Source organism: Heteronotia binoei, chromosome 2 (assembly GCF_032191835.1).
Source record: "Heteronotia binoei isolate CCM8104 ecotype False Entrance Well chromosome 2, APGP_CSIRO_Hbin_v1, whole genome shotgun sequence".
In the NCBI taxonomy this organism is placed as follows: domain Eukaryota; kingdom Metazoa; phylum Chordata; class Lepidosauria; order Squamata; family Gekkonidae; genus Heteronotia; species Heteronotia binoei.
Genome location: NC_083224.1, coordinates 55,744,770 through 55,757,363, shown reverse-complemented (window position 1 = coordinate 55,757,363; position 12,594 = coordinate 55,744,770). Strand labels below are relative to the sequence as shown.

Genomic DNA, 12,594 nt, shown 5'->3' with positions numbered 1-12,594 from the left:
AGGAAAGTCCAAAAGACTACGTAGCTAGAATGCTTGCTTGCACTATTTTTTTTTTAGGAGTCCAGAAATATTTTTGTTCAGGATATAAAGTCTTGGGACATCATAATGACTACTAACTGCAGAATGAACTTGCTTCTTGCTCCCTGCTTGCCTATGACAGCACAAACCCTCTGACAAAGAGTGAGGAAGCATTTTTTTTAAAAGGTTTAAGTTAAAGGCTGAGACAGAATCTGGGAACTTATACTTTATTTGATTTATATCCTGCCCTCCCCGCCAAAGCAGGCTCAGGGCGGCTCATGGCATGCTATAGGAAGTGTCTCACCAATTCCCCCCCCCCCCCCCCGCCATCCTCCTGCTTTCCAAAGCACATGTGCTTCAAGTTTCGAACTTAGCCACATTTTAAAAAACTACGTATCTTAGAAGTATGTGCCATAGCTATCACCAAGGAAACAGAAAAAAATTCAAATATGTTTATTAAATTCAGCAACTCTGAATCAAGTAAAGAGGAAAGAGAAATTATGTGTTGTCCAAGAAGACCTGTCCTAAAACTGCTAATTTTGAGGTAAAAGATTGGCTGGGACAGCTCAAGAGGGGGATTCTTCTTTCTTTTTGTTTAGAGTTTATTTGCTCCATACAGCATTTAGATGAAGGGTCTGCAGAGTCTTTCTGCCCTTCACCTTCTCTTTTATCTGAAGTTCTTGTCAATGTGAATTTCTTGCTTCTTTTCAGAGAATAGAATTCTCGGATTAAATCTTCAACTTCCCACTGCTCTTCTTTTTGTTTCTTGCAACAGTGCAAGGCAGCCGGGTCTATCGGATGAGCTTCTGTATTGAAGATGTATCCACCAGCACCAAGAACACATTCACCATATGGTGTCAGCACGACATCAAAGGATGACCCATTGTTATGAATAAAGTTATCTGAATCAAACAGCAGATACAAATATTTCACCGTTTCGGCCAAGAAGAAGGACTCCATGCGGTTATCCAATCTGTGATCTCTCAGATCTTTGATCTAAAAAAAGAATGAAAGAGATCAGGGGCTATTTCAGAACATAACAGTTGTTCCAACAACTCTGTTACAATTGTACTGGAACAGCATATAATGGGAGGAACCATCAGACTAGAAACCAATAGAGCTGAATCCAAGTTGATGCTGCGTGCGGTCAATAGAAGTCACATAAAAGAAAAGTGTATGCATTCTGTTAGTCTAATGTTTAATGATGGGAAAGAAGCATGTGAGGGACCCCAACAAACATGAGAAAAAATTCCTTTTCTAAACTCAGTTGATCTGGCCATGCTTTTGCAACCTTGTGGCTGGATAACTGTAATGTACTGTGTTGGGCTATCCTTAAAGACAACATGGAAAGCGCATCTGGTTCAAAATGCAGTAGTCCAATTAGTGTAAGAGGATAGTTGGCAACATATCTTAAAACAGCTATGCTGGCTGCCAGTTTCAGAGTCTAATTCAAGGTGCTTTTAAACCCTTTGTGGCCTAGGACAAACATGTCTAAGGGGCTATCTTCTCCCATATATACTTGTGTGCCAGTGACGGTCTTCAGACTGTCACCTCGATCAACTAGAGCCTGGCACCCTCTGGAACAGGCAAGGAGAAGAATTTTTTAGTTGGTGCTGCAAAACCATTTTTATTCATTCACTAGATGGTCTGTATGAACCGTTCCAACTCTGTGATTCTATGCTCTAACGTCTTAAGGGCAGATATATTCACCAAGACTTTTAGTGTGATATAAATGGCAAGCAATTTGGGGGGGGGGGGGAGAAATCCAGAATTGTGGTTTTTTTAAAAAAAAATGTTTTAACTATGATGTGCAAGCTTCCTTGAACAAGGAAAGGTAGGATGTAGATATTATAATAAATAATTCAGGAGAGACACTTAACTGTTGCAAAGCCACAATCAACCTTGCTGATTTTCTCTATTGCTTCTACAACATCTCTGCCCATCTCCAACAGGGTAGGATCTCGCGTAGCACGATATAAATACATTGCACTCTCAATTAGTTCTGCAAAACCCAAACAACAAATATTTATATTACGGAATGTCAGCATATTTTCCCTCAAAATGCATTCAGATAATCCACAAACACAGTATGGAGGTCTCCTATCACTTTAGGACAATGAGGCACTATTGCCCATTTACTTCTGCAGCTAAGCAATACCCTGCCCATGTGGGACCAGTTCCAATATTTTGGCCATTTGGGCTTTCCTCATTCTGCATACCATTTTAAACACACAGAGGTCAAACCACCATTGAAGTGGGAATATTGCTGTGCTTTTTAACACACTATAGCAGGGGTGTCAAATGTGGCCCAAGGGCCAGATCAGACCCCCAAGCAACTGGCTGTCATATACTTCCTTCTCCCTTTCTCTTGCTTCCTTTCTGCATCACAGCTTGCTTTGCCAGGCTTGCTCAATCACACAAGAGCTACAGAGCAAAGCCTGTATTTTCTCCATTGGCTGAGGCTCCTCCCTATGGGAAAAAGGGGGGAGGGAGAGCTTGCTTTGTCAGGCTCTCTCAATCACACAGCAGAGCTACTGAGCCAAGCCTCTCTCCTTTCTATTAGCTGAGGCTCCTCAGAGCAACAGTTGTCAGTTATCAGAGACTGTTAAATAAACAAAATATTGCAAGAGTGCTAATGTTTTATTTTAAGGTGGTTTTTTTTTTTTAAAAAAAAACCCTTTGTGCTTGTTTGTGTCCTTTATAACAGCGGTCCTCAACCACCGGTCAATAGCCTGCTAGCAACCGGGCTGCTGAACAAGACAGAGGCGACACACCGTCCCCACCCACCTCAGGACCTGGGCAGATGAAAGAGGCAGCGCACCCTCAGGCGGCATTTTTTAAATGGGAGGGGGAGGTAGAATGGCCTTCTGCCACCTGGCCAACTAGCAAGGAGGAAGCAGAAACAGCCCCAGTCTCCCCCCATTTAAAGGCCGCCCCCCACTGGTCCATGGGAAAATTGTCTTCTATGAAACCGGTCCCTGGTGCCAAAAAGGTTGGGAGCCACTGCTTTATAAAATTTCTATCTCCATTACCTGGCATTACATTTTATGACACACATGGTCTGGTCCCACAAAGTCCCATTTATGTCAGATCTAGCCCTCGTAACAATTGAGTTTGACACCCCTGCACTATAGGATCTGCAGCTTAGACCAGCCACAAGGCAAATTTCAGAAGGAAGCTACTATACAGGAATCTGGGGTATTTGTTTCCATAAGCCTTATACACAACAAATGTACTATACAGATCATGCTTCATACTCACCAGGTCTAAGTGGGTATCCTTCACGTTTTTCCACTGTATAGCCCTGGGGAATGTTATAGAACTCTGGCAGGCCACCAAATTGCCTCCAAACTGTGTAATAATTGAGGAATGTTCGCATTGCATTATCTATGTCGCCAATAAGGCTCTGGGAGAAGACAGAAAAACTAGAACGGTAACACCGATAACCAGTGTGGTGTAGGGGTTAGGATGTCCTACTAGAATGTAGGAGTCTCAGGTTCAAAGCCCCACAGACATGAAGCTTGCTGGGTGACCTTGGACCAGTTAGTTTCTCTCAGCTTAACCAACTATAAAGGGCTGTTGTGAGGATAAAATGGAAGAGGGAAGAATGATATACGCTTGCCCTGAGAAAACTTGGCAGAAGGGCAAGATAAAAACAAAGGGGGATCTAACCATGACAAACTAAACAGTAAACATCTCTCCTAAGCATAGACAGCACTGACCTGCTAATAAAATAAACCTACAAGGAATAACTGATCGTTTTCTGAAATTATGGTTTTAAAGGGGCTGGAAATTAAGGAAACCTGAGGCGCCTCACTGGCGTAACAGTCAATTTCACATCTGAATATTTTAATCTAAAGCCATTTGGGTATTATTCCAAGATTATTAAATTGCTCCTTTTGTTCCTGTACAGGAATTGATTTGTTAGATTCTCAGCGGGAATCCTGGATGATACCTCAAATAAGACTGAGGGTAAGAATGTGCTTTCTTGCCTCTTTCGTGGTACTGCTGACAAATCATAAAGAAGTTTCCCAGATAATACCTGCTCCCATTTTCTTCACTATACACTTCTGGTTGTCTAGAATGAGTTCATAACAACTTTGGAAGCAAGCTCTGATGCAAGTCCCAATTTTTACTGTATTGAAGGGTCCAGAAAATAGGTGAGCAACGGAAACATGATTTCCTTTGACAGCAGTGGTTACCTGTAAGCCAGGCCAGTAAGCCTCGAGGGACTGGAAGACTGGCATTGAGACTGTTCCTTTGTACATCTGAACCCAGAGGTACCAATCATCAAATTTTGTGTAGTTCTTTATGGCTTTGTTATAATCTACAGAAAGAAGTACAAGTCAAAAGCAATGAGAAATGGGACATGGATCATAATTTCATAGTACAGCAAAACAAGCAGGATTCATATTCTCAGCTCCATAATTTTATTATTTATTTTGGATTTCTACCCTGGTCTCCCTGCAAAAAGGCTCAGGGTGGGTAACAACACAACCAAAACATTAAAACCCAGCTAGCATAAATTGTAAAAACAATTATACATTTTAAAATCAACTAAAAATGGCAAAATGTATATAACAATCATAAGCCCATGAGCTCAACAGAATGGAATGGGGTCAAGTGGAGTTGTACAATATCACTGCTCCATATGAGTCTTTGAAGGATTCAATTATTTCTTTATTTATTTGATTTATATCCTGCCCTCCCCACTGAAGGCAGGCTCAGGGCAGCTTACAAATTAAAGGTCACAAAGTCACAGTAGTGTGACCAAATAAAACAACAATAAAAACATAAAATAAAAACAATTTCTAAAACATCTATGTGTACTAGTATCATGGTTTCAGACAGCGATCAAGTTCTAATGGTGGTTAGCCATTCTAAGAGGTCCTAGGATCACCACAGTGTGACGAGGTAGACCATTGGTAATGTTTTTATGGGCCGTTGCTGATTAATGGGCCGATCCCCATTAGGGGGAATATTGTCAGAATAGTCTTTGGCATCTTGCAAATACAATAGCTATACAGAGATGTTCGAGCAGCAGGAAGCCTACTTGCAGTCTAGACCTTACAGTGGAGACATTAGTGCTCTAAAAGCATCCTAAAGGCCAGTGGGGGACCCACAAGCAGCATCAGTCTGACCACACTGAAAGCTTACTGATGTTGGCATTGCTGCTATTACTTCAAGTGGAGTTTTTATCTCAGCATCTGGCAAGAGACTGGGACAGACTTCAGGTCTAAATGTGTATTCTGGTGACAACTCCCTTTCAAAGGCTTGAATGAAGGATGGGGAGCTCTGAGAGAAAAAGGACCCAGATTTGAAGCTGTGGGTAGGAAGGCAGAGGATAGTTCCTTGCTGAATCCTGGACCATTAAGAGACATGGCCAGGAGCAAGGAGGAGGAACATCTTTCATGCAGACAGGTTTCTTATCCAACATCTAGATATGCTGTACTGACAATAAATTTAACAATTTTTGTGGAAGCCATTACAGCAGGAATGACTATATGTTAGTCTCTTACCAAGGAACATGGACATCAGCTCCTCATCCTGCAAGAGGATGGCTCCTTTAACAAGATACTCAAAGTAGGAATCTACTCCAGCTCCAATGCCAGCATCCTGGGCCACCCACTTGGCAGTCACCACATCAATATGGTTACCCACCTGAAAGCGGGTGGGGGGAAGAGAAACAGACAGACAAATAGACAATTACAGCTCACTTATTAAGAGCTACAGTTTGTTTTTAAAATGATACTATATTTCCATACTCTTCAAACATACTACCTGTCAATATATACTAGATTTTTTCAAAGGACCTAGGAAAATTTTAACAGTATGGCCACTAAAGTGTTAGCTTCTTAAAATTCATTTAGTTCCAAAACTACTTTTTAAAAAAACCTCGCAGTTCATCTAAATTCTGATCTGAATTATAAAAATGTAAACAGATTTAAGCTACCATAATTTTCTCACCAAGCCAATCTCAGACCGATTTTTCCAAAGGGTCTTAAGAGCTTTTCTGGCAACATCTTCAAACACTGGATCTCCTGTAAGATGACTCAAAGTAGCAAATTCCACTATAAATGTACCGATACCAGCAGTGCAAGTCACTGGAGTCTCTCCAGGGTTGACTCCATGTAATAAATTAACTGTCCCATATGGCATTCCAGTTGGAGTCTGAAAAGCTGTAAAACAAAGGTGTGTAAGACCAGAAGGCTGGAAGACCATCCTCCTCCCACTGTATTTACATTTTCTGATGTAAAGTTAGGGAGCCTGAGAAACTCAGCTTCACTGAAATAAAAATTTCAATGCTTCTAGCCCTTGCAGTTGCAGAGAAAACCTTGAAGCTACATGTCAAGGCTCCATAGCCATTCATTTCCCCATAAACGGACAAGTGCTATTTAATTTGGGGACAGTAGTGCAGTGGCCAAGTTGGCTACTGATCCCAAAGTATTCTGGATGGTGAAAATCAAGGAGAATTGTGAAGAGCTTCAGAAGGATCTCTCTAAACTGGTTGAGCGGGTAACAATGAAGTACAGTGTTCATAAGCATAAGCCTAAGGAGATACACATAGCAGCAAAAAATTAGTCCTTTTACATAAACACTACTAGGGTCTGAACTGACTGAGAAGGAAAAAGTTTTTGGGAGTGTAGTGTATAGCTTGATAAAATAGTGTCAACTCAGTGTGTGACAGCAGTGGAAAAAGGCAAACTCCATGCTGGGAAATATTAGGAAAGTGACTGAAAATAAAACTGCCAATATTGTAATCCCTCTGTAAGGCGCTACAGTACACCCTTATCTGGAAGTGTAAAGTTCTAGTCAGTGTACCTCAAAAAGTCTACTACAGAGCTGGAAGAAGTGCAGAAAGTGGCAACCAAATGGTTGAAGGTTGAACCTTCTTTCTTAGGAGGAAAGAGCCTGGGACTTTCCAGTTTTAAGAACAGGCAATTAAAGAGGGACATGACAGAGATTTATAAAATTATGCATGGGGAATAGAAAGCAAACAGAACTTTCCCCCCTTTCTCCCATAATACTAGAACATGGGGCATCCAATGAAATTGATAGAATTCCTAAAGGACAAGTAATATTTCTTTACTCAATGCGTGATGAAATTGTAGAAATAACTACTAGTGGATATATTGATAGCTATGAACATTGATTACTTCAACAGGGAATTAGACAGATTCATGCAGGAAAGGTCCATCAATGGCTCCTAGCCAGATGACTGAAGCAAACTCACTTCATTCAAAATATTAAAACAGTACATTTAGCCTACTATGCAACATGGGGGTGGCGAGAAAAAAGAGGAAATGAATGTTTTAAACTCTTGAGAGATTGGTCACCTGGCAAAAGTTTCCGAGCTGCATCCTCTGCCATCCTCAGGAGGGGTCCAGAGCATGGCCATCCTGCTTCCACTTCAATGCCAGCCTTTTTTGACAGCAAGTGAGCAGACAGGAGGCCGCCAACCACTGCAAAACAGACCAATAAACCATATACTGTAAACAAGCAGTGCTGCCAAGGGTGAAATACAGAACATACTGCTGTTCTCCTCCATCCTGCCATTGGCAGAAACCGCGAAACATATTGCACAAGCTGCACAAATGACAGTTCTTTTCACTGACCGCGAAAGAGGCAGATATTAAATTAAGCTGCTCAAGTGATCTATTACAATTGTTTTGATCCCACCAACAACCTTTCCCTTGACCATTACAAAGAAAACAGTATGCAAGCTATGAACTATCCAACAAGAAGAACAGCAAGGAATACAGAAAGGCCACAAAGTAAAGCAAGCATTCAGAATAATCACACACAAATTTCTTTTAGGAAGGCTCTGTTGGATGAAATGAGATGTCCACCTAACAGCAGCCAGTCAGAGGCTTTCAGGAAGCATACAAGCAAAGGCAGCAGCCCATCCTTCTTTTTGTTCCCCAGCATCTGATGTTCAGAGACCTCATACTTCTAAACAAACAAGTCATAGTGACTATTTTGCTTATTGCTCAAAGTGACTACATTTTGCTTATTGCTACACAGTCACCTTTGTCTCTGTGTTGCCTTATGGAAAATACTTGCAACTCATGGGGCTCACCAAAATTCAACCTACCTCTGATATTGGTTTCAAAGACAGAAGCATTTACGTCAATATCAAAATTCACACCTTCCTGCAGAACGCTGACAACTCTCTGGAATTCTGAGACGTTTCCCAAAATCTGGAAGAAAACCCCCAAAGTAACAGAAAGCAGCCTCATGAAACAGCAAACAACTACATTAAGTGAAAGAAAAGATCAGTGATAATGATACAGAGACACATTAAAGACATCCTTGGTACTTTAGGGTAATTAGTATGTGAGCCAGAAGAGATTAGTCCTGTCTAGGAACATCTGCTGCAGTATCATTACATGGAAGGCACAAAAAAACACTATATATTTTCTGCATTTTTAACACAGAATGTGTGAGATGGAAAGGCTCGACCTACAACACTGACAGTTCTTCTTAAAGTCCTTGATTGGGGAAATGGCATGTATGAGGAACAAGAATTATTCTTTAATAATACTTTTTTTTTTTTTACCCAAATGGAGGACACTTAAAAGCAGGCAAATCAGAAGGAACAAGAAAATATTGCTGGTATTGAAGAAAAGCACTTACTAGTAGAGTATCTAGAGCATCAATCAGTGTGAGAGAAAAACTGAAAAGGAACAGAAAGCAATATAAATGTCATGAAGAAAACTGAATCAACTGCAGCAAACTGGAAAATATATATTCACACTTAGGAATTTAACCAGTGGGCTTTTCCTTTCCCTTGACAAGAAAAAATATATTCACAATTGTTGCATTAATTAATTTCAAACAACTAAATATGGAATTGAAGTGAAAAATCTCAAAAGACAACCAATATATAATGATTTCCTAAAAGGAAGCTATATATGTTTAGGAAAAAGTTAATACACTGAAGTGGCCCTGGCAAAATTATCTGTGTATTAGAATATAAATATTACTTTCTCATATTTTGGAATGTTTATTCCAAAAGAAAAAAGAAGCCTTCTGATATCTTAAGAAGACTAAGAAAATATTATTTTAGTAAATGATTTTGTGGACTACAACCACAGAATAAAATTAAAATTTGGTTAGTCCTTAAGGGTGCCCCAGAGCTCCTGTTTATTTTGCCTAACCTCAAAATTATGATTTCAAAAGACGTTTTCAAAAAAGTGCAATTAATGATACAATGAAATTAACGACCAAGGTTTTCTTAGGAATGACTCACATGAAATGACAAGCCACAGTTTGTTGTTATGGGAACAAACCTTGGAAATCTTCAGGACTGCATGCCTCCATCCCTCCCTGGCTTGGAAAATCAATCCCTTCTGCAGCAGGCCACAATTTGTTGCAACAGATGAAGCATGGTTTGGAGGGAGAATACCACAGTTTGTGAGCTTAGCATATCAAGCTATAGTTTGTCACATAAGTAATGTGTTTTCAAGCTGCACACAGCAAGAATTTCCAAGACTTTGTTCCCCTAACTACCATGGAGGTGGAAAAGCCTGACAAATTGTACCACGATATTGTGAAACTTTCTCTTTAATGTCATTTCTCCCCCATATTAGAGAGACAAATTGGACTGCATGAACTAACAGCTTTCCACTTTCACTGAGTGGTCTTGTTAATCCTAAAAACACTACTTCAGACTGACAACCTCCTGCACCACTTTTGCATTTGACAATTGAGACTACAGAGCAGACAACACACTTCTATATTTTTGCTTCATGAATCAGCATGCCTAGATCCTCTGGGATACAGCAATAAAAGACAGACAAGTCATCTTTACCACACTGTATATGTCTCCAACCTGATAAGGATTTTCTCTACAGAAGATCAACTTTTTAAAAATTCCATATGCAAGCAAAGAACATTCACTCTTCTCCTTACCTTCCCCAAGTATCCTGTCCATCACATGTCAAAGGACGCAGTTCATCATAGGGGAAGGCATTTTCCAAGTAGTTGTTATAAGCATGATAAAACATGGACTTGACTCGCTCCCTAAGAAGAGAAAAAGATAGATGAGATACTAGAATAGTACTTAAAACTTAAAAAGAATTGATACAAAGATTCTTCTAAACTCTTCAGACAGAACTACAATACTGCCAGCAACAGGTTTCCTAACATTCACTGGAAAACAGTGTCCCAAGAATCCTTTCACTGGCACATTCCAAACCTTTCATTCCCCCCACCCCCACTGCTTAAGAGAAATGTGAGATTCTTGTAAAGCCAGCAATCATAGGTTATGAGTCCTCCTCCATCTTCAGGCACACTCCTCACCTCTTTGTTTACCTCCAGGGAGATAAACTTCACAGAGTCTGAAAAAGGTGTTCAACATACCCCTTTCACCTTGAGAGTCTCCACAACAGAGTAATCAAATATGTGGCCATAATGTTAGACGATTACAGATATTCAGTAAGACTACAGCACTTAACCCATGCGATTAAAAACTTTTTGGTCAGTTGAGATGATGTTCTCAGCTGATCCAACAGCATGTTAAAACATTATTAATGTATGTATTAAAACTGCAGATCACTAGTGCTGTATTAGAAGCATACTCCTGAAGCAGCACCTGCTACAACATACACATTTAATCTAAAAACAAACTACACTTTCTTCTTTCATGCTTCATTATGTGTATGAAGTTTGTGCCCTTTTAATGGACTAAATGCCACACAACAGATGAATTAAAAATTCTTTAACAAGAGCTACTTGCAAAAGTTAGTACTGTGCGGAACACCACCACACAGATCTCACACACACCACCAGCTTCCACGTCATGGCAGCAATAACCAAATGGTGTTTCAGGCTCTGGAAAGTGGACTTCAGTCACTTTCTCTCTACCATTTTTCTTGCTGAACTGCTTGTTATAGTTAATGAAGAGTAGACAGAAGATAGGAAGAAAACAATCCCCCCTTTGCACCTTCTGGAGAAGCTAGCCCAAAGTTTCCCTAAACTCTCCAAGACACTGCACAAAGTTCCCCACTCCTTCTCTGGGGGAAAGTACTGACACATCCCCCACCCCCCCTTCTGGTCTAGTTCCCACATTTTTAAGGGCCTCATAACAGGCAGATATATAACCACTCCAGATTACAGTGACACAGAGATTGGGGTGGGTGGAGTATGTTCACCAGTTAATATTCTGCCTACCATTCAAAGCAAAGCACCTTTCTGTGAACGATCAGGGCAGTGAGCTGGGTTCAGGGCTGCCAACCTCCAGCTGGGGTCAGGAGATCTGGAATTACAAGTGATCTCCAGACTACAGAGAACAGGTCCCCTGGAGAAAACGGCTACTTTAAACTCTAATGCATGATTCCTTGCTGAGTTCTCTTCCCAGACTCCACCCCCAAATCTCCAGGAATTCCCCAACCCACAGGTGGCAACCCTATCCACGAGCCTTCGCCGGCTGGATCCCAGCTCTGCTCACCTATAATGGGCGATGTCGATCCCCTTCCCTGTGACAGGAGACAGCTGCCCCGGCAGGTGCAGGACGCACAGACAGAACCAGCCCAGCAAGTGGAATGAGCGCAGCATCTATTAGGCGAGCGAACCCAGGGCAACCCGAACCCCTGCCTCCCTCGCCCTCACCGCAGCCATCCAGCAGCTGCCCACAGCCTCCCTTCCGGCCTCCGCCCACTACCGAAGCCCCACCTCCCTCTTCTTTCCCCGAGCCAATCACTGCCTCTGCCACCGCCCAGCTCTATCGTAGTGGTGACGCGAAGTTGGTGCTCGGCTCCGCAATGCGCGTGCGCTGACAGTTTGGACTTGACGTGACTTTTTATACGTCTTATGTGCACCAAACTTCCGCTTGCTGAAGGCGAGCACGGTTTGGCCGCTTGAGGGCACTGTAGCGAGGATTGGCTCCGCGGCTCTATGATTCTATGTTGCTGGGGGAAAGTGCGGAAATCTGAAATTTTTCGCTTGTTCAACACCGGGGGCGCGGCGTACGTAACGTCGCCTTAAAAGAGAAAGCAGAAAGCAAGGCTCGGGTGGGGGCGGGTGATGCTAGGAACAAAAAAGATACAGCTTCGCTGAGAATGTAAGAACTGACTTGCAGGATGCTGGGGGAAGAAATAGTTCTGCGGGAAAAACAAAAATGAAAGCATTTCGAATAATTGCAGACAATGGGAAGAGCCCTGCTGGATCGTAGCGAGGATCCTCTATTCAGTCCAGCATCCAGTTTCTCTCAGTTTCTTTCAAACAGAGAATTAAGACAATATATGTCGATTACAAGATTATAAACCATAAGAAACATTATTTCTGATATGACAGCTGACCTTGCCACCAAACTCCGTCATATGTTCTAACCCAAAGCTACTAAAATTGCCAGCCTCCAGGTGGGACCTGAGGATCTGCTTTTACAACAGACCTCCAGGTGGCAGAGATCAGTTCCCTACAAAAAATGGCTGCTTTGAAGGGTAGACTCTATGGCATTGTACCATGCTGAGGCCCATCCCCTCCCCAAACCCCACCCTCTTCCAGATCCACCCTTAAAGTTGCCAAGTATTTTCCAATACAGACTTGGCAACCCTAGTTCTATAATATGGAAAG

The 12,594-nt window shown here is 41.7% G+C and overlaps 1 protein-coding gene across 1 annotated transcript; it reads right to left on the bottom strand.

Moving 5' to 3' along the window:
• Nucleotides 1–458: 458 nt before the first annotated feature.
• EDEM2 (ER degradation enhancing alpha-mannosidase like protein 2) lies at nt 459–11,701 on the bottom strand. Its single transcript, XM_060231013.1, has 11 exons — nt 11,471–11,701; nt 9,934–10,044; nt 8,656–8,695; nt 8,114–8,219; nt 7,356–7,481; nt 5,986–6,197; nt 5,538–5,679; nt 4,221–4,345; nt 3,280–3,424; nt 1,899–2,020; nt 459–1,014 (listed from the first exon to the last, which is right to left on the bottom strand). Exons 1-11 carry the CDS (start codon nt 11,575–11,577, stop codon nt 517–519), a joined length of 1,734 nt encoding a protein of 577 aa, XP_060086996.1. The 5' UTR covers nt 11,578–11,701; the 3' UTR covers nt 459–516.
• Between the last annotated feature and the right edge of the window lie 893 nt (nt 11,702–12,594).

Coding starts and splice junctions, on each gene's coding strand:
- EDEM2 (XM_060231013.1), bottom strand. CDS start 11,577: ATGCTGCGCTCATTCCACTTGCTGGGCTGGTTCTGTCTGTGCGTCCTG. Junction 8,220..8,655: donor ATGCTCTAGATACTCTACTA/GTAAGTGCTTTT, acceptor GTTTTCTTCCAG/ATTTTGGGAAACGTCTCAGA. Junction 3,425..4,220: donor CTTACTGGCCTGGCTTACAG/GTAACCACTGCT, acceptor GTCTTCTCCCAG/AGCCTTATTGGCGACATAGA.